Genomic DNA, 23,781 nt, shown 5'->3' with positions numbered 1-23,781 from the left:
GTCACTGATTTGGGGTCTTTGACCTTCCGCTGGAAGTATTGCTGGCTTTGCCCAGATTTCTTCTGCTTAGTGGTTCAGATGTATGCCCTGGGTCACAGTCGCCTTTGGATTTTCAAGGTATGCTGTAAAAATGGTCAGATATGAAAACTTCTGAGTTCAGATTTTCTGCTCATAGGGTGACAGGGTCTAACCATTAATGTAGAGGATTAAGCCTGCAAGCCATTAACAAGCTGTTTCTTGTAGTCCAAGGACAATTGGAAAATTAGGTTAAGCTCAGTGGCTTTCTGATGCTGCAAACTTAGTAATTATCTCTGAACATGTTTAATAAATATGTGCAGTGTTACCAGGAATATTCTTAATCAAAACTTTTATGAGGAAATCAGGAATCTAACTAGCAATTCAGTGTGGAAGGTAGTTGTTGGGGAGCACAGGTACATTTGTTGTAATGCATCATTTTGGGGCTCTCAAGACAGCCTTCATATAGGAAAATGAAAACCTTACTTAACAGTTAAGATCCTTAGAAAATGTAGAGTTTTTCATAATAGTGTTATCCTTCTCCATCAAAGCATGCTTCACTACTAGGTTAACTGAATGCTTTCTACACTCTTTCAGAATGGACATTGTTAATAGCATTTCTTGTGATATTTGTTTTCTCATTTTGTTATCCTTTGCAGTTTTGTAAATTGTTATTTTTGTAATGTTTGTGTTTGTTGTTTCTATAATTAATTTATATCAAAGTGCCCACAGTAACAGTTTCTGCCTGGTTATCAGACTGTAGGAGTAGCTGTAATGAAGTAATGAAGTGAGGACTTCATCAGACTAAAATAACAAAATGGATGCAAACTTAAATACCAAAAAAAAAAAAAAAAAAAAAAAAAAAAAGGTCACATGATGAAAAAAATTAATCTGACAAATTCTTAAAAATACATTACAACAATAAAATATAAACGTATTACAACAGTGAAAAATAAACCTTGCATATATTTGATATGTATAAAAATGATTGTTCTAAGAATTGTTAAAAACAATGAATACATAATTATATCCTTGCTGCACTCATAGGTTGGTACTAGGCTATCGGCCCTAAGGCCTATACAAGCCTAGCCATAAAAATTCCCTGGCTATTTCTTCTCACACTATTTATTTCCCTGGACCCCTGTCTAGCAGGGCGACTGACGTGATCCCCGGGGTGAATTTCCTTTCTCCCATCCAATTGTCAAGGTTCCTTTTGAAGACGGCCAAAGAGGTGTTCTGCTTGACATGTATGAGCAGTCTATTCCAGAGTCTGGGGAGTCTCTGGGTCATTGTCAAGCCACAATATAGGTTGAAATTTTTCTTCCTTTAATAATTTCTTGTTTAGCAGACTCAAGGAGCTCCTCTGGGTATCCCCTGGATGTGAACATGTCTAACTCATTCATAAATGTCATCATCCTCTGACACCAGTCTGGATAGATGGATAAATTGTCCCTTAACCAGACTGTGTTTCTGTTTGGGTAAAAGCTCTTATAATGTAAACAGGCATTGGAGAAGTAAATTTCCTATAGATATTAGAAAATAATTTTTTTGCCATTCACATCCTTGGTGATGTAAACATCTAAAAACTGATGCTGCCAGAAGAATAAATGACAAGAAATGAGTTATACTATTTAAGTAAGTCAAAAACTCTTCTAACAATGGTTCACCACCCTCCTAGTGAACAAATATGTCATCCACAAAACTAAGATACAGTAAACAGTTTTGTAAATAGGGTGACTTAAGCATAACACCCTTTTCCCAAGTAATTAAAACCAGGTTGGCATATATTGCGGCACAAATATTTCAATGTTTGTTGTTGAAGTTTGATCTAAAGAAGGGGTTTCAACCCAAAAGTGCTTATCTGTTATTAATAAAGATGTTTTGTTCCAGCTGTGGTGGTTTTGGTGTTCTGTTTTAGACTTGTACTGGCATATAGTTTTGGATACTTTACCTCAGTGACCTCCATCCTAGTTCTTTTGTGGATTTATACTATTTTCTCTGGAGGTTGTTTGCACATGGCTGAAGGGAACAATATTCCTACAATTGAACTTGACTGTCTTCCAAAGATATCATTGGGTATATAATCAATTAGTGATACCTACAATATGATAAGGAAGGACAACCCGTTATTGAATCTGCAACTAACTGATCATCCTGAGCCTCCTCAAGAAGAGGCTACAGGTTATGAGAATTTTCTAAATTTATACAAGACCCTGGAAAACTGTCTCTACAAGATAAAGAAACTTCAGTGGCAACATTTTCATTTAGAAGCATGCCTTCATCGCAAAATTATTCCAAGGGGTCTAAGAGTTCTCCTTATGCCGATGTATGGGAATAGTCATCCTGAACTCTTGAGAAAATGGCAATTAATCAACTTAGTAAACAAGTTCTCTGACTCAAAATCATTTTTCAATTGTGTTTCTCTTTACTTGGATTGTAACTGTGAACACACTGTGTAACACAAACTTATTTAATTGTATTCTTTACCTCATTTGATTTTGATTTTTATGTGAATAACTGTGTATAACACTATGTAATGTGAAGCTTTTCTCCCCGGGCCTCTACTGAAAATGGGCTCCCTGATCCCAGTGGACCTCCCCGGTCATCAAACTGAAATAAATAAAATAAATAAATAAAGTTTCAATTCTATAGACTTTTATTGGACTACTTCGATCCAATTGAGAACGTAATCACTTCTGAAGTGGAAAACATCCAATGAGATATTGAATTGAGCCATTCAGCTGACTATTTTCAAATGAAACTTGATGAACTATACTCAGCAATTTCAGTATTTGACCTGAAACAAGAGAACCCCAAATCTAAGAAATTAGTAAGAGATCATGCTGATTTCAAGACTGGCAGAGTTTTTGTATTGTCTAAAGAACAGCAACTGCATATAGAAAGGGACCAACGGATGAATTCACAAGAAACTAGTATTGCCATTATTGAATTACACAACAGTGACATACAATCTGATTTATTAACTGAAGTCAGGCTAAATACACCTGATCCTGCTAATCCAGCTGTTAATATGGATAAAGGTGCCAGACTCAAAACATCTAATTCTTCTACGATGCAGAATTTTTTGGGAACTGTAACATTACAAATACAGGACAGACAGAAAGAGACAAGGCCACAAAGCCGAGGAAGAAAATGACAGAAACTATCGATGGAGAAGTAACTTTGAATCATGATGAAATGACCAACCTTGCCTATAATTTAAGTGAATATAATTTAACATCACAGCAAATCATGATTATAAACAAAGACCACAAATTCATACCAACTGCACCATCTAGACTCAGTGATACATTAATCAACTTGAGACTATTCTGTAGAAATGTCATGTTAAGAACTATTTATGGAAATAATGAACAGTCATATAAGGGATACAACAAGCCTAGTATTTTTCCACAAAATAATGCTGTCTTCGATAAATTTCTAAAGGCTTGTGAAAATGATATTATACATAAATCGAACCAACACAACCACCATTTTCACAATATGACTTGAAAAATTAACCATCTATTATGTTTACTACAGCTGATAAAGGTGGAGCCTTGGTGGTAATGAACAAATCAAATTACATTCAGAAAGTGAACCATATGTTAAATGATCCCAACACTTATACTGTAATAAATCATAACAAAGTCCACAAAATGATAAAAGATATCCAGAAAGATCACCACAAACTCTAGAATCGGTCAATCTCTGTATGAGTATTTTGGTGACACATCCCAATATACCAGTTATAAAAGGACTTCAAAAATAAATAAGGGTCCATCAGATCCTCCAATACGACCAGTAGTCGCTGGAGAAAATTGGATAACAGATCCTCTATCCATTTTCATTGAGAAAGAGCTTAAAGTAGCCATCCCACTGGCTTCCAGTATATTGAGAGACACCAAAGATTTTCTGGAGAGTCTTTCAGAATAAACATAAACATTAAAGGGACCTTTATATGGCTATCCTTGATGTGGGCAGTTTGTTTACTGTTATTCCTAATGACTATGGGCTCCCAGCTATCCAGGACTTTTTAATGGATCTGAACATTCTTTCCCATATGAAGACTGAACTTTTGTCAACACTTCTATGTATAGTCCAAGATAATGATATGTTTATCTATGAAGATAACATTTATTGGAAAAAATGGGGGGTGGCCTGTACCAATACTTATGCAAATCTAGTTCTTGCTTTTTGGGAAAGTAAATATGTTTTGAATGGGAATCCCTTTAGACATCAGTTGCATTTTTATAGGAGATTTGTGGATGATATCTTTATTCTGTGGCAGGACAACATTGAAACATTGCATGATTTTGTGAGATATCTTGAAACCACTACTGACTTTCTACTCTTCACTCTAAATTATTTGAGCACATCTATTGATTTTTTTTAGATGTTAAATTAGAATTAAATGAATCAGAGGGCATCAATTCAGCTATACATCAGAAGCCTTATAGAAAGAATAATTTATAACAGAGATAGTATGCATCCAAGGCACATTTATCCTAATATTATTATGGGACAATTACTTAGGTATTCCAGACTTCATATGAAAGATATAGAATTTAAAGAGGGTTCACATAACCTTAAAGAACAATTTTTTGCAATGGAGCTATAATGTTAAGGAAATAAGTAAATAAATATGTTAAAGAAACTGATCAACTAAGAGATGGTAAAGGTAAACCATATTTGAGACAACAATCAAGAAACCTTTATCCCATAAAAAATATATCAGTGGTACCAAACTTCACCCGTGTTTTATTAACTTATACTAGTGATATGAGATACTGCGGTGGTGGTGCTGCGGTAGTGTTGTCGCCTCACAGTAAGACGTTGTCCTGTTCGATACTCAGCTAAAGCATCTTCTGTGTAGAGACATGTGTGAATGGGCGTACCTTTGTTGAAGGTTCTGCATCAGGGCTGGCAATTCGGCATGTAAAAATCTACTGCTAATCATTAGCGGACCGGAGTTCCACTGTGGTGACCCCTAACCGGGAAAAGACAAAAGACACAACAGCAACTAGTGATATGAGATATACCTGTGAAGTAATAAAACACAACTGGAACATTTTAAAAAGTGGTTCAGTCATCAAGGAAATTGTAGGTGAACAACCTGCTTTTACCTTTAAAAATAGTAAGAATTTGAAAAGCATCTTGAATATGGGCCACACTAGAACTCAAACATCTAAAATTAGAACCAAAGGTACCTTTCCTTGTAGAAATTGTACTAACTGTAAGTACATATGGGAAACACAAGTATTTATATCAGAAAATTTATAAAGTAAATACGTATGCAGATTGCAGAACTCGGAATGTTATATACATTGCATGCTGTCAAGACTGTTCTAGTTTCTACATAGGTAAAACTAATAGACAGCTTAAAGAAAGAATCTCAAAGCATGTAAGTGGTATCAGACTTAGGGACTTGAAGAGTCCTTTATATAAACATATATCCAGTTATCTGGCACACAAATTCTGTTTTTTAGTAATATAAACTATTAGGTCGAGTAATAGAGGAGGAGATATTACACTGGATACAGAATGTAAAGAGGCACAATGGATAGCTGATCTTATGGCTGACAAACTCTGGGTTTGAATGCTTGTTTCCCATTAAAGCCATTTTTAAAGAAAAGAAGGATTAAATAAGTTATTTACAATTATAACACTTGCTCTTCTTACAACTGTGTCTATGTATGGTCTAGTCAGTTTCATCATTTAGAATTATGAACCAGCTACTCTATATATATCAAACACTTTACATTATGAGTAAGACCTTTAGCCCCATAAGATTTGTTAAATCAATGACCATGTGGTTTATAGTTGTTTATTATGTAAGTACTAGGTGCATTACTATCATTTTTAACTAGTGGCTATATAATGGTCAATTAAGATACTGCCCCTAGATACCTGTGTTATTTATATAATGTTGCCTAGAATATATAGAGATCTTGATAGAAACTATATGTCTCAACACTTATTAGAACATATATTAGTCATCTGTTTCTGTGCACATAACAGCCCGTATTTCAGGTTGCTTCTTTTATCACCATGGAACTAATATTAGAATAGGTTATGTTATATTTCAACACAAAACTGCACCCTTATGTGATTGGTTTACAAGAAGAGCCTTTATACTCATTGATTAGATTTAGAATGTATTCTTATAAACTTTTACTCTTGATTCGCCATGTATGCCGTTGGCTGACAATACAATTTTTTAGTTGCATTCATTGAAGAGAGCATAATTAAATGGTTCTGGGTTATGAAGTAACCGCGTATTATCACTGTTATACAGTGTGTTTATATGATTGGCTGTGTAAACACATATAAAAGTTAATTTGTTTCTGAAACTAATTTCAGTTTAGACTAAGTGCTGTCACTGATGAATACTATTTCGATAAACCTGACCACATATGTAGTTTCAGAAGTTGATCTATTTGAAATTCACTTAAATACATATAAATATATACATACATTGTAATTCTGTTAACCTCTAAACCTTCAGATCTCACTTTTTACATGTGTTATTGGTATACAATGCATTCACACTATTGGTTATACCAAGCAGTTCTAGTAGATAATTGGATGCGTATAGATTAAACCCTGTTGGTTACTATCATCAATACTAAATCATGATTTGTTGTTTAGGTCATGATTTGTTGTTTAGGTCACTGGCTAAAAGCATGAAAATATAACTTTGACTGGTTAGTTAAAACCTACATATAGGTTCCACTGGCCAAAGGGGGTGTCATCCGCTTGAATGCACTTATATCATGAAGCAAATCAGAAATGCCATTGGTATACATTGAATTCATACTATTGGTTATACCAAGCAGTTCTAATAGATAATTGGAAGTATATAGATTAAACTCTTTTGGCTACTATTATCAATACTAAATCATGATATGTCATTTAGGTTATTGGCTCAAAGCATGAAAATCTAACTCTGATTGGATAGTTAAAACATTATTTTTTTCTAAGATGTAATGCTGCTTAAACATTAAGCCTGTTGAAAGTCGTGTTTTCTTTAATGTTAAACACCCAGTAATAGATATATAACTCTATATTATACAGTGTGACATCAAAATATACATTTAATTTTAGTCTGAATTACGCCGGATATATGTTAGTTTTTATATGCGTAATTAGTGAGAACATCTTCAGGATAATTTCTAACAATTGTATTGGCTCATCAAAACAAAGTCAAAATCTGATTGGTCATTACATTGATGGCCTGCAACATTTGTTTTATTTTCATTTTTAGTTTATGATGCCTTATTTAAGTAGATCATTATTCTCAGTTGATCTTGTGGCAATCAATACATATTTCATCTCATTGCTTCTCTAAAACACCAAGGTATCCTTATAAGCTGATAAAAGATCCTCACAGGTTACTTGATCGGCACACTGCTGTACTCAGCTTGATTGTTTTAGATGAACAAGACTGATTAGTCATTTTAGCACTTTAATATTTAGTTCATTCTATCACTAAAGATTATTGACTTGCTAGGTAGTTTCATATATAATGAACACAACATTTATACCCTTGAATACTTTATAATGTTTACTACGTACATATTTTTAATGAGAACAGTTTGAAGCTATCCTCAAGTTCATTGGCTGAGAAAGTACACAACTATTCCTGATTGGTTTTCATGGAAATTGGCTTTTCAAGCTAGTTTCTCATTCACAAAAATGTACATTCTTTGATTTAACATTTTTTAGATATTAGTTGAATTATATAGGAAGGTCAATATTCCAAATATATTATATGAGTTTTATCTGGGGAATAAAGAAATATGCATTTGTTTGATTTATTATAAACTAAATAATTATGTTAAAGAACAAAGGATCGCCAGTAACCAACCAGATAAATGCTCCATTGCTCAAGTGATAAAAATGTGTATCTCAAAGTAAAAAACTCAAACGAAGCAACCAGGCAAAATCACAATATGTTGAGGCCAATAAAATTGATATTTTATTACAAATGATAAGCGCTTTTGCTAAATAGGTCTTTGATCTGAAGAAGATTTTGCCTGGTTGCTTCGTTAGAGTTCTTTAGTTTGAGATAAATAATTATGTTGTTAGATTTTTTTAAGAAAATGATGTTGCCTTGTTTTATAACTTGAATCTGTATTTTTGTGTTTTTATTAGGATCAATGTCTTATTATTTTTTAGAACTGATACTATAGACTTTATTTGCTATTAATATCTATTTTTACCATTGGCTGACTCTTAGCCTTATTTAGCATGTCTACAACCATTGGTTTAAACCTTTTGGTGCTAGAATGGCAGAATAGTGATTGGTCACTACTCCATTTAAATATTTCAGTGTTTGTTGTTGAAGTTTATAAGAGCACTTATCTGTTATTAATGAAGGCATTTCGTTCCAGCTGTGGCAGTTTTGCTGTCCTGTTTTGGACTTGTACTGATATGTATATATATATATATATATATATATATATATATATATATATATATATATAAATATATGGATCTACTTCAGTAGATCAAACTTTTACAAGTTTGAACCACATATGGCCAAGACCATAAGTTCTAACACTGAAATAAAAACACATAAAACAAAAAAACACAAAACTAAATGTCTATATGGGGCTACACCCCTGCACCCCCACACTCCCCTTACTTAAATATACCAACTCCGAGATTGCACTACATTGTGGAAATGGGAAATCTTCCCTTTCCGCTCTGTACAGAGATCTCCATTCAGTCTGATTGAACTTTTACAAGTTTTGAACATATGGTCACGGCCATATGTGGTTCGAACTTGTAAACGTTCGATCGACTGAAGGGGACCCATATATATATATATATATATATATATATATATGTGTATATCTGTAAAAAAAAAAAAAAAATATATATATATATATATATATATATATATATATATATACAACACCAAAAAACGTCCAGCACTAGAAAAATAATAAATTAACAGCCGTTTTGGAGAAAAAGGCTTTTATTTAAGCCAGAACAGTCTGCCCCACAGACCGGTTTCGCTCTAACTGAGCGTCATCAGTGTATGACGGCAGTATCACCAGTACGCAAATATACGTACACACACACTCTCATTCCCACATTTAAAGGTGCAGACATCTAATAGCACCTAAAACCTAAAACAGAGAACATCAACATATCAAACCTGTGATTAAATATACAAAACAATACCCCCCTATAACCAAATATTAAATACACATCATATCAGTGTTACAAAAAGAAAGAAAATATCACAAACCAATATATGTGCATACAATAATAAATATGCACTTAATCAGAAATTACATAAATGTATATACTATTATGGACACCTACATAAATACATATATATTTTTTTGCCTACATCTTTAACATCCCAAAATGCAAATTAATACAAATAAAAATAAAATACAACAACAAAGAAAAAGGAGGAGGAAAAAAAAAAAAAAAAGACCAACATTTACCATTGGTCATTAAGGCCTGGCTTAAATAAGGCCCCTAAATTAACTATCCACCTACGTTCTTTATTAGTTAAAATTTTATGTTTAACTGCCTCAATTTTAACCTTATCAGCTACTTTGTCAATCCCTACAAAAACAAAATGTGCCGTTGGATGAACCAAAATATGCTTGTATAGTGCACTTCTCATCCTCTTACACTTGATATCACTTAAATGGGTAGCAATTCTTTGTTTAAGAAGACATGAAGTCTGTCCAATATAAAATGAACCGCATCTACACAAAGCCATATATACTACCCATGAAGTATTGCAGGTGACAAAGCACCGTATATCATATACCTTACTAGTGTTTGGAGATGTAAACGTTGTGGTCTTAGACATCAACATACAGTACTTACAGTGTCCACAAAAAGTACTACCCTTTCTCAATGAATCAGATCCAATTGGAATCACACCTCTCTTATAATGTGACAAATATTCACCTATATTTTTACCTCTCCTATATCCAAACTGACACTTGTTATCTAATATTGTATGCAGAAAAGGGTCATTATATAAAATGAACCAATATTTATCAATAATTTGCCTAATTAAGTAAGTATTGGTTGCATAAGTAGTGACAAATAGAATATTATCACTCTTATGTATTGTCAATTGTTGATCTTGTAAGAGCGAACCCCTTTCCAATGTTCTGCTCTCATCATAAGCCTGTTTTATATTTCCAGTTCGATAGCCCCTAACTTTAAACCTAAAAGTTAAATCATTTGCTTTTTGTTTATAATCATTCACATCAGAGCATATGGTCCTGATTCTCTTGAATTGTGCCTTAGGTATATTCTTTATTGTATGGGGTGGATGGCAGCTATTGGCATGTAATATAGAATTCTTGGAAAAAGGTTTTCTATACAAAGAAGTTATTATTGTACCATCAATAGCTTTGGTAATACTCACATCCAAAAAATCTATGGTAAATAAATCTAACTTCCCAGTAAAAATAATTCCAAAACTGTTGGAATTCAAATATGTCTTGAAACCTAACCATTCTTCTATAGTACCCTCCCATACCACCCAACAATCATCAAGGAACCGACGCCACATACTAAGATGTTTGGAAAAAGGAAATTGTTCATTATAAATCAACAATTCCTCCAGGTAGCCCATAAACAGGTCAGCATATATGGGGGCAAATGTAGCCCCCATAGCTGTACCCTTAACCTGTAAGTACCATTCATTATTATATTTTAAGGCATTATGCTCAAGAACAAGTTTAAGAAGAGATACCAAGAAATTCCTTTCTGACTCTGTATATAACCCAGATCTCTGCATCCAAAATTCTACCACCTCTACCCCACCTGAGTGCGGAATACAGGTATACAGAGACTGGACATCCAGTGTCCCAAGCCTACTTTCAGTAGATAGTTGCAAGTCTTCCATTAACTTTAAGAACTGCTTGATATCCCTAATCCTAGCTCTAACCTGCAATAATAGAGGCTTTAACTTACTTTCTAGGTACTCAGATAATGGTTCTGTCAATGAACCGCGACCTGACACTATGGGTCTACCTGGAGGGTCTTGTAATGTCTTATGTATTTTTGGTAATATGTAATAATATTGAAAAGTGGGGCTATCAACCTGAAGCTGCAAAACCAGCTCAGGAACAACCAAATTGTCATGTACTGCTTGTAACAAAAATTCATCTATAACATTTTTAAATTGTGGCGTTGGGTCTGTCTGCAAATGGCAATAAAAGTTAGAATCATTCAACTGTTTATTTGCCTCAGCATCATATTGCATTTTATCCCAGATGACCACTGCGCCCCCTTTATCTGCCTTAGTAATAACAAATTGTGAATTTTGTGTCAGTCTAACCAAGGCCTGATGTTCATCCATTGGTATATTATAACTAGTATTTCTGAAAATTTCACCTTGTCTGGTTTGTAAATCTTTTAACACCATTTGCTCAAACATTTTAACATTATTGTTATATACTGGTGTAAAATTGGATTTCTTAAAAGTAAACCCACTTCCAGTAGATGATATAGGTCTGGCTTGTTGATTAGCAAAATAGCATTTCAAATTAAGCATTCTACTAAAGTTTTTCAAATCACAAACAGTATCGTACTGAGATAAATAAAAAGAAGGCACGAAATTTAATCCCTTATGCAGCAATTTTAATTCAGTATAACTGAACTGGTGATTAGTCAAATTGACCACAATATTATTAATATCATTAATGTCAGATGTTAATGAAATAGCTGAAACCGGTTCTGTGGGGCTAACCCCCTCAATAGAACCTAAATGTCCACATGAGTTCTTATGTTTCCGGCCACCCCTCCTAAAGGGGTTTTAGATTTTTTGGAAAAGGGTAGTTCAGGTGAAGCAACAACTGTTGGTTCAGACTCAACCTCTGTGTCTGTGTTGGAATAACCAGATGACCCTTCAGAGGTGCTTGTAGTGGTATGCTTCAAAATTGACCTCACCCTCTTACGTTTAGGTCTGGTCTGTTTCTCAGTCTCAAAATGCACTTCCTTCCGTTCCCTTTTCCAACTGAACACTCTGTCATTTTTAAAATCATTAATGTCTCTATGGAATTTCTTCATTTTACGTGCACTCAGTTCTGCTTCATACTTTTCAATATCTTCCATAAACTTTTTATATAAATGCTGATAATCTGGCATGGATTCTAACAGTAATATACGCTCCTGACATGCATTAAGCTCAACAAATAAAGTTGAAAGTTGTTTATCATAATATTCAACAAGTAATGCCATAAACATATTGGAGGCTGCTAGCTGTGTATCGCGCCATTTTTTAACAAATTCAGAGTCATCCTTGCCCAGGCCAGGTTCTATTCGCACTCTTAGTCCCCTCGGAACAATTTTGGCTTGCAAATAAGCCTTTAGCAACTTATTGTGCCACACCATGGAACGTACCTTCTTAGTTAAATCACATAGCTTCCGAAATTGCATCGTAATGCCAGTATTCACCTCAGTACTAGTATCAGAATGAGCGATGTTATTACCCAATTCCGATGACATAAACATAGAAACATCATCCTTGTCCTCCGTTAACTGTTGAAGGAATGATTTAAAATCACGCCCAACTGCCATCATAAAGAGCGACTGTAATAATCCCAAAACAATAAGCTGTACGCCCCAACGCTAAATCACACGTGAAGGCCTTGAAAAGGAACAGCACAGGACACAAAAATATCCAAAAGCACCAAAAAGTCCGTGCACGTATCCACAAAGTGCTCGAGACAACATATACAACACCAAAAAACGTCCAGCACTAGAAAAGTAATAAATTAACAGCCGTATTGGAAAAAAGGCTTTATTTAAGCCAGAACAGTCTACCCCACAGACCGGTTTCGCTCTAACTGAGCGTCATCAGTGTATGACGGCAGTATCACCAGTACGCAAATATACGTACACACACACTCTCATTCCCACATTTAAAGGTGCAAACATCTAATAGCACCTAAAACCTAAAACAGAGAACATCAACATATCAAACCTGTGATTAAATATACAAAACAATACCCCCCTATAACCAAATATTAAATACACATCATGTCAGTGTTACAAAAAGAAAGAAAATATCACAAACCAATATATGTGCATACAAGTTTATAAGAAGTTTATAAGAGCACTTATCTGTTATTAATGAAGGCATTTCGTTCCAGCTGTGGCAGTTTTGCTGTCCTGTTTTGGACTTGTACTGATATGTATATATATATATATATATATATATATATATATATATATATATATATATATAAATATATGGATCTACTTCAGTAGATCAAACTTTTACAAGTTTGAACCACATATGGCCAAGACCATAAGTTCTAACACTGAAATAAAAACACATAAAACAAAAAAACACAAAACTAAATGTCTATAGCGGGGGGGGGGCTACACCCCCTGCACCCCCCACACTCCCCTTACTTAAATATACCAACTCCGAGATTGCACTACATTGTGGAAATGGGAAATCTTCCCTTTCCGCTCTGTACAGAGATCTCCATTCAGTCTGATTGAACTTTTACAAGTTTTGAACATATGGTCACGGCCATATGTGGTTCGACCTTGTAAACGTTCGATCGACTGAAGGGGACCCATATATATATATATATATATATGTGTATATCTGTAAATATATATATATATATATATATATATATATATATATATATATAGGTTTACAATCAAAACCTTGAAGCACCTTCAGTCGAATGGTCACATCACTGAAATGGAATGCCGAAAATAAAAACATCTTTTTCGTCCCCTTGTTGAACCATGTAATACTGATGGTTCGATATTCACTGTTATGGAAATATGGCCATGTGCCGTTCGATGTTCAGTGTTGTAGTTCGCTGAGTTTCCATTTAATGATTAGCCTCTTTGAAAACTGCCTTTCGATGTTGCCATTTCTGACTGAATGCACTTCGTGAACATGATAGTAAACCATATATATATTTGGTTCTACCTCACTTCAACGACACGCCGGAACATCGACACGGAAATTGCGAGCCCCAGAAGATCGAAAGCTGAGAAGACTGACGCGACGGGACCCAGAAGATCGACAGTGGAGAAGACCGACCCGACGGATGAAAGCACCGACGCCGAGGATGCCGACATGGGAAAAGGCTGTGTAAGTATGCGGTAGTGACGGACGTTAGGGTGCGAGTAAGGTAAGTGTGGATATTGACGGTCTGTGGGGATAGGGGTGGGTTAAGTGAGTTAGGGTTAGGGAGCGGGTCAGGTAAGTGTGCGGTAGTGATTGTGTTTGGGTTAGGGGCGGGATAAGTGAGTTAGGGTTAGGGAGCGGGTCAGGTAAGTGTGCGGTAGTGATTGTGTTTGGGTTAGGGCTGGATAAGTGAGTTAGGGTTAGGAGCGGGCCAGGTAAGTGTGCGGTAGTGACGGACCTTAGGGTTAGGGTTTGGGTTAGGGTTGTAGGTAGTTGTGTATGTGAGGTTTAGTGTGGGTTTGTAGGGATTTTGGTGTGCTTGTGTTGCGCATGTGGTTTTTGGACGGGGAATGTGTTTTGTTTGTTGATTGTGGTGTGTGAAGTGTATGAGGTTTCGTGTTTGTGTACCGTCAGTTATTTCGTTGTCGGGCATGTGGAATTTCGTGTTTTTGTACTGTCGGTTATGTGGTTTCGGTGATTGCGTTGTCGGTGTTTTGGTGTTTCGTTTATGTGAGGTAGAACCATATATTTATATATATATTTATATATCAATCAAAGTCCTCCTACTTCCTGATACAAAAATTAGTTTGAAGATGTTTTAAACAATTATGCTTTACTTTTAAAGTAATGTCATCTTCCCAACCCTCATTCGAACCATTCCTTTCATCTTTAAGTTTTCTAACATCTGTGATGACTTCACATATTTTCTCTGGTTTACCTTTAATACTGCGAATCACAAACGGGCGAGTGATATATGGTCGAACTACCATTTTCAAGATAGCCTGAATGCGAACTGAAACTGTGCCAATATGTAAAGATCAACTGTTGAATGCTATTCGCTGATTATACATTTGCATTGATGCAGTATGACCTTAAATAATGTTGCATACGTAATAATGTATGACTGGCGTTCTGTAAAACATTTTCCTGCCAAAGATTTGTGTGTATGTTGTTAGTGGCGTTCACTAGTGTTGGAAAACATCAGAATCAGACGCGGAAGGGACTATGGAGGTAATAATGTATACAATGTATTAGAGAAAGCAAGTAAAATAATGTGGCATATATCATCAATACAGTTTCAAATGTCTGCAAGCTGTTTTCAGTATCATGATCAATATATGTTCGCACCAAATGTACTTGTATTTATATGTAATTCTACCTAGCCATACCATGTCAAACTAAGGGTTTTTATAATCTTGTGATGTTACTATCGCATATTAAGTTGTAGACAGTGTTTGAAAGGTTGTGTTTGTACAGCGGATACGTTTACAGTTGTGACTGTTTATAACATGTGTTACAGGCTGGGGAAGGAACCTTGCAGGAATGTGCACCAGGCACAGTTAATGCAGTATACAGCACAAGTAGGACTCAGAAGGGTCGGGAAGTGTTGCTAGTTGACGGGTATCAGTACTACCAGGAGAAGGCTGTTGAGGTCAAGCAATATTGGTGTTGTACAAGAAAAAATAAAGGTGTAAGGGTAGATCCATAACTGAAAGAGATGTAAATGGCTATAGGCTGATGAAAAGCACCCCACATTACCATGCCCCCCGATGTAGTGCAAGAGGAGGTGCTGAGAGTAAAAGAACAGTTGAAACGTCGTGCTGAGCAATCTGTGGAGGATCCCTGTAAAATAGTGATGAAGTCCTAGCTTCTACGTCAAGTGATGTTGTCAATGAGTTACCAAATACAAGTGTCCTTAAACAAACCATTGGGAGGCAGAGGTATAGGAAGAAACTGGAAATGTGTAATGGCTTCCAGTATCTTATCTTAGGGAACTGAGTGCTGACATACTACCTTTGAAGACCGGTTCCTTCATTATAAAACATAGTGCAGATAACAAAACTGATACCAATGTTGTTGTCATAACCACCAGGGATAATTTGAATATGCTTTGTGAGTCAGAATACTCATGGCAGATGGGACCTTCCCTATTAGCACTACTGAATGTAAACAAGTGTATACATTACACTGCGCACTGACAGGTGGAGTCAACAAAAAGGTGCCACCTGTAGTGTATGGGATATTGCCCAGCAAAAGTGAAATATGTTATGATATGTTTTGGAGAATTGTGTTGCAATTGTGCTGTGAACATGAATTTAGATTGCTTCCCAATATGGTGTTAACTGATTTTGAAAGGGCTGCAGTGAATTCCATTCAGAAGCATTTGCCTAACACATTAACCAAGGGCTGTTGGTTTCACTTGTGTCAAATTGTGTGGAGAAATATTCAACATTTACATTTGGCAGGACACTTTGGTAGCTGTATCTCCTTTGCAATGCTGTGCAAGGAGATACCTGCATTAGCGTTCATTGACCCTGGGGACATATGTAACACTTTTCATGAAATTGAAGCTGATATGCCGGAGGAGGGTAGGCCATTGTGTAATTTTTTTAAGGAAACCTATATATATGGCAGGCCATGGCGCTATGGTATGAGGGGAAACACAAGTGAACGAGTGCCTCCTTTGTTTGATTGCACCTTTTGGAATCAATATGACACCTGTGGTATGGGCTACCCTCGTAGCCAGAATACAGTTGAGGGTTGGCACAGGCGACTACGTAGTTTGTTGGGTAAGAAAACACTCTATATGCTGGACATACTGCAAGCTGTACAACTCGAACAAAATCATGTTGATGATTTGAGATGTAGAATTATGTTATGTCTGCCTTCCTCACCAAAGCGTAGGAGATTATTGGATAAAGAAGCATCTTTTACAAATCTCCTAACAAAACGTACTGAGTTCACTCCTAGGGGATTCGTTAAATTGATTGCAAAATACTGCTCCTTCTCCTAATTGTATTCTTCCTTGCACTAAATTGTCTGGATTACTTCACTTTATAGGTGAACACTGAGAAATAAGGCAATTCTGGAAGTTATATCTTGTTTACTGTAAACACGGGACTTTAATGTGGTACATTCGTGGAAAGAATCACTGTTTTGTTTGATTTTATGTTCATGATGGTGAACACACGGAGATGCTTGCGGTGGTGATATGTAAAAAAAAAGCGAAAAAAACAAATCCACTATATGTTTTTCGATATTTTTTGTTTTTTTCCGTTTTAACTTTCGCTTTTTCAGGTAGCCATTTTGCATACACGCACATGTGCAATTCGCCTATTTAAAGGTAAACCTTTTCTCTAAACACATTTGTGTATCCCTCCATTCAGGTCTCTCCGTTCTAAATTGTAATAATGACTTTACTTTTTAATTTAGTCCCCTGCCCAAAATGCATGTACTCATTCGAGGTAAATGCATTTTTCTTTTGCTCACAAGCATAAAAGAATTTCTCATATAAAATGTCAGATTCAAATGTTATATCAAAGAATTTGCTCCTTTCCTAAACGTATAAATGATGTGACATTTTGTATGGTGAACCTAAAGGTATAATGACATTATTTGAAATGAAGTACCTGTCTGCAGCATAGTCTTTTTTATTCTTTATTCTAACTGTAGGTCATTTTTCTTTATTTCATTGACAGTATTTGTTGAATTTGATTTTATAGATGATAAGTCAAACCTGCATCACGTCTCAGCCTCTCATTGTTAATCTTAAAAGTAACACAGGTATAATGCTAGCCACCACATTTTTCAGCCAGTCATTTGTAGAAAAATAAATGATAGCATAGTTCTGTGTAATTTTATCATATAAACCTGTCATTTTTCATTTTCATGCATTATACATTAAATATATACATACATTCACTTCATTATTACATATTTCGGTCAGTTCTTGCCTTCCCTTAAACCTAATTTGTCTTCATGACCATTATTCTACATGCATTGTTCCATAAAATTATGTTTATTTCTATTTTTAATTTGCCCTTCCTTTTTCTAAAGATCCCACCTATAGTTATGTTACCTCCTTTATAATAGTCACTACTTCCATTAATGAACTGATTTAGCATTATCCATGTCTATCAGGATATGATATGATGAAGTATTTAAGTGTATGGATCAAAAATGATTTTGTTATGGCTGCTAAGGTTATGTGGGAAGACAATAAACAAACAATAAAGTGGCTCTACTCGACAGAGGCACTTGAAACTAAGGTCGGGTGGCACGATGCCAGGGTAATCCTATGGGCTAGGCTTGTAAAGGCTCCACGGCCATTAGCCTAGTACACACCTATGAACCTATGAACCAATGAACAAATGAGAAACTGGAAGCTCCTTCCTTCAATGAGCAGTCTGGCCTTGCCCTGCCCTTCACATTATGATAGCTTATTGCTGTTGCCTCTGTATATAACTAGTATTTCTAAATGCAGCCAGAAGCATTAAAATGCTGCAGATGAGTACCGCCATCACCAGCCAGGCACGGAGTTCACTCTGCAATGGGGTACTCAACAGCGCTTTCTCAACACTTGTGGTTAACAATGGAACTGCATCCATAATAAAATGAAAACTGCACTTTCAATAGATATTTACAGAAAACTGCACTTTCAGTGCAAACAACGCTTTCACTTTCATGTGGACAGTCTTTGTGTGGCTGCACAGATAACAAACTGGATGCAAGTACTTTGAACCCGACTTGTCTATGTATGTTTATTCATACCATTTTTTAAAATTTTGTTGGAATGAATGTACCCAGTTTCTGTCCTCCTCCACAATGAGTGTTTTCAAGTTTAAAAAATAAGTTTTCTACAGCCTCTTCTTCTGACTTTTCATCTTCAACATTCTGTCACCAATGTGAAGACCAAGTACTGCAACACAAAGTCAGATCTGTTGCCACTGGTGCAGTATAATACAAAATAGACTTTCTAGTTTCTGGACACAGCAACAAGTATTCAATACAAAAATGCTAGAATAATCTTAACTATATGGATCTAACAGACCTGCAAAGCCATGAGAATTAAAGGTGAATATGATTTAATATAGTTCAGAATCTCACCGATAAGGTTCACTCTAGCACAATCAAATTTCATTCCTTTACTTTATGGTATTTTTATTGCCTGACAGTTCGATTTCACATATTTGATGCATTCAGAGGAATATAATTTTATATAGTATGACCTTATCTGATGAAATCTTCTGCAAATTCTACTTCTTCTAGTTTAGAAAACTAACCTATTAGGGTATATGGTATTGTATATGGAAATGCAACTTCTGACCACTTTTATATGTATGCATTTTGTGGTTTACAGAATTTTACCATCAACTGCCACATGTTCTCATGCAGACAGCAGAGTGTGTTATACATCATATATTTCTTTTTTTTCCTTTCTTTTTGTGAAACTACTGTAACAAATGCCTTAAAAATGCAATAAATTAAATGTTAGCCCATTCATTTTTAGCCCAGCTGAGGTCTGTCCAAGAGGAACTTGACAGCCTGGAAGAGGAAAAAGAAAGTGAACTGATGGAGGCCCAGGAAGAACTGAGATGTGCACGGGAGGAAATCATAGTCCTGCGGCAGTCAGCAGAAGATGCTGCAGCTGAGCGAGAGAATGATATTGCCACCCTACAGGAGGAGCTGTGCCGTGTGAGGGCAGAACTTGAACAACTGCAGCGCACTACAGAGGAGTACGAGCTAGAGATAACCACACTACGGGCTGAGATCCAGATGAAAGGCCTTGGAGGACAAGACAAGACTCAACAAGAACTGGTGCTGCTGGAAGGTATTCACATACTGTTTTACTGTCACAGGTTAATAGCATGTCTCTACATGTGCTGTTTTATTTTCACAATGAACAGCTCATCCTGAACATGTAATCGTTTGTTTTTTGTAGCTTTTTTTTTTTTTATCTGAGGTTAGGGTTGCCTGTTTTCAAAGCATTTTAAGATGCAGTACAATACTGTGGAGTGCCTCTTTTTGGCATAAAGACAACTTTCTTAAGCACCTTTGTTACATACGTACGCTAAGATTGGGGCAGCTAAAGCTCCACATACTACAAAAAATATGATCAGGTATCTGTAGTCCTAACTAACTTGTTATGTAGAATTATGATCAGGTATCTGTAGTCCTAACTAACTTGTTATGTAGAATTATGATCAGGTATCTGTAGTCCTAACTAACTTGTTATGTAGAATTATGATCAGGTATCTGTAGTCCTAACTAACTTGTTATGTAGAATTATGATCAGGTATCTGTAGTCCTAACTAACTTGTTATGTAGAATTATGATCAGGCATCTGTAGTCCTAACTAACTTGTTATGTAGAATTATGATCAGGCATCTGTAGTCCTAACTTGTTATGTAGAATTATGATCAGGTATCTGTAGTCCTAACTAACTTGTTATGTAGAATTATGATCAGGCATCTGTAGTCCTAACTAACTTTTTATGTAGCATTATGATCAGGTATCTGTAGTCCTAACTAACTTGTTATGTAGAATTATGATCGGGCATCTGTAGTCCTAACTAACTTGTTATGTAGAATTATGATCAGGCATCTGTAGTCCTAACTAACTTCTTATGTAGAATTATGATCAGGTATCTGTAGTCCTAACTAACTTGTTATGTAGAATTATGATCAGGTATCTGTAGTCCTAACTAACTTGTTATGTAGAATTATGATCAAGTATCTGTAGTCCTAACTAACTTGTTATGTAGAATTATGATCAGGCATCTGTAGTCCTAACTAACTTGTTATGTAGAATTATGATCAGGTATCTGTAGTCCTAACTAACTTGTTATGTAGAATTATGATCGGGCATCTGTAGTCCTAACTAACTTGTTATGTAGAATTATGATCAGGTATCTGTAGTCCTAACTAACTTGTTATGTAGAATTATGATCAGGCATCTGTAGTCCTAACTAACTTGTTATGTAGCATTATGATCAGGCATCTGTAGTCCTAACTAACTTGTTATGTAGAATTATGATCAGGCATCTGTAGTCCTAACTAATTTGTTATGTAGAATTATGATCAGGCATCTGTAGTCCTAACTAACTTGTTATGTAGAATTATGATCAAGCATCTGTAGTCCTAACTTGTTATGTAGAATTATGATCAGGTATCTGTAGTCCTAACTAACTTGTTATTTAGAATTATGATCGGGTATCTGTAGTCCTAACTAAGTTGTTATGTAGAATTATGATCGGGTATCTGTAGTCCTAACTAACTTGTTATGTAGAATTATGATCAGGCATCTGTAGTCCTAACTAACTTGTTATGAAGAATTATGATCAGGCATCTGTAGTCCTAACTAACTTGTTATGTAGAATTATGATCAGGCATCTGTAGTCCTAACTAACTTGTTATGTAGAATTATGATCAGGCATCTGTAGTCCTAACTAACTTGTTATGTAGAATTATGATCAGGCATCTGTAGTCCTAACTAACTTGTTATGTAGAATTATGATCAGGCATCTGTAGTCCTAACTAACTTGTTATGTAGAATTATGATCAGGCATCTGTAGTCCTAACTAACTTGTTATGTAGAATTATGATCGGGCATCTGTAGTCCTAACTAACTTGTTATGTAGAATTATGATCGGGCATCTGTAGTCCTAACTAAATTGTTATGTAGAATTATGATCGGGCATCTGTAGTCCTAATTAACTTATGTAGAATTATGATCGGGTATCTGTAGTCCTAACTAACTTGTTATGTAGAATTATGATCAGGTATCTATCATCATAACAAGTTGATTATGATCAGAAACCTGTTTATCATCCACTGCATTAGCTGGAAAGCAACAGTTGCTATTCCAAAGAAAGCTTTGCTCAAATGCAGATCAGTAATCAAAGAGACACTGGAGATCTCTACCAGTACTTTTAAAGCTGCAAAATGCTTTTAGGAGGATACCATCTTTCTGTAATATATGCTGCTGCCACTGTCATTTTATTCACTTCTTTTTATAAGAATCTGTCGTAATGCAGACATCACATCCAGATTCATGCCGTCCTTTACTTCATGTCATTAAAGTACTCTTACCAGTGCAATAAATGATATAAACAACTCCAGACAGTACACACATTCAGCAAAAAAAAAAAAAAACAGTTCCAAACATACTCAAATAGTACAGCCGCACACAGTCAGACAGACAAAGGAATGAGGCCGGTGGAACTGATCCCAGAATTCCTAGATAATGGAGAAGATTTACTCATTTATCTGTTTCCTGTCTGAAAAAGTGAACTACTCCGTTTGATCCTTCACTCAGGCGAAAAGAATCTGAAAATAACTCAAGTATTAAATGGGCAAGATATAGCAGAAAATACATTTGGACTTTAGGATAACAATCTGTATGACAAAAGGCAAGATATAGTAAACAATTTAGATAAGGCAGCTCTATAATCAAAACTCCTCTAAAAATAATGACATGGATAATGCAAATCATTAAAAGGTTATCAATCAATTTACTACAGAGAACATAATAGCCTCATTCAATTATTTATTCATAAAGAGCAGTTGATAGATGTAGAAAAAAAAAATAGAAGACTAAGTGGAAGGATTTAATAATTAAGAAATGCTGCAAGGCATATGCACACTATGAGAGAGTGTGTCTTGAAGATAAAGGACTGTCAAACAAGGGCAGTAATCTAAGGGCTCAGAGAGGAATGAAATAAAAAAAAACAAAAGATGAGTAGCGTCAAGATTTAGGAGTAAGATTTCAGCCTCAAAGTTCCAGGGTTGAGGCTTCAATTTTGACTTCTGGTCAGTGTCTGTGCTGACTTTCAGCTATTATTAGCAATGTTACTAAGGCTCTTAGGTTGCTGCACCGTCACAGATATGATTATGACTTTCTAGTTGCTCATTTATGGCAGAGACACACTGTTGAGCTTTTTGCCAATGTCTTTGAAGATGACAAGGTCCTGGCACTCAGCAACATGCTACCCTCACAAAACATGATACCTAAATTCAAGGATGAAATAATTGGCTTCAATAATCAGTTAATAAATCAACATCATTCTAGTGAGGTCCAGTGTGTGTCTGCATGTGTTAAAAATGGTTAGCAGAGACCACCCCCAAGCTTTGCCAAAGATGCTCTTCACCTTTTACTGCTCAGTTTTCACATACTGACTAAAACATTTCCTTGCTCATAGTGCCTTTTTTGGCAGAGTTCACCTGATTGGCATCACAACACAGGGAATATAAATACAGAGAATATCAAGGCAGCACTGTTGAATGCCAGAAGCCTAAACAACAAAATCTCTGAACTTGAGGCTTTTCTTACCCCCTTAAAGACATCACCATTTATGTAACTACAGAAACCCAGTTGCAGTTTAGTGGTAGCACCGCTTGCATTCCAGGCTAGAATGCTTCATCCCAATAAACTGCCAACTGTAGGGGAGTATCCATGTCCCACTGTTGGAATTAGTTAGGCCAAAGTACGGTCCCCTGACGTCTTACAGAGCAGAAGTGTAGTCAAGTGGCAACAACGCAAGGCTTTTTAAGTTTGGGAAGATGTTGTACTCAGGTTATTTCTTGAAATGTATTTAGGGCATGAACTGGATTTAATGCTTGAACAGTCTGTAATGGGCAGCTAAGTAATTGCCAGCTGGATTAGGTTGACTAGGACAGGAACAAGTGAGATTACTGATATATTCTGGAAAGTAAAACTATGGCACAAAGAAGAAGAGATTAGATAATGTAAGGGTTTAAAGTGTGTTGAGTGTTATAGTAGAATGGTTTAATTTGTTTGTAAAGGTTTTTGAGAAAAACATTATATTAAGC

The 23,781-nt window shown here is 35.6% G+C and overlaps 1 protein-coding gene across 1 annotated transcript in view; it reads left to right on the top strand.

Moving 5' to 3' along the window:
• The window catches only part of CCDC136 (coiled-coil domain containing 136), an 852,200-nt gene that overhangs the window by 258,559 nt on the left and 569,860 nt on the right, over nucleotides 1-23,781 (top strand). Inside the window, exon 4 of the mRNA XM_044088645.1 lies at nucleotides 19,461-19,781. Within this exon, the coding sequence (XP_043944580.1) occupies nucleotides 19,461-19,781 (321 nt within the window). The remainder of the gene's footprint in view (nucleotides 1-19,460; nucleotides 19,782-23,781) is intronic.

The sequence above is a fragment of the Protopterus annectens genome, chromosome 11.part0 (assembly GCF_019279795.1).
Source record: "Protopterus annectens isolate FY-2018-M chromosome 11.part0, PAN1.0, whole genome shotgun sequence".
NCBI lineage: Eukaryota > Metazoa > Chordata > Ceratodontiformes > Protopteridae > Protopterus > Protopterus annectens.
This window is presented reverse-complemented; position numbering and strand designations above follow the sequence as displayed.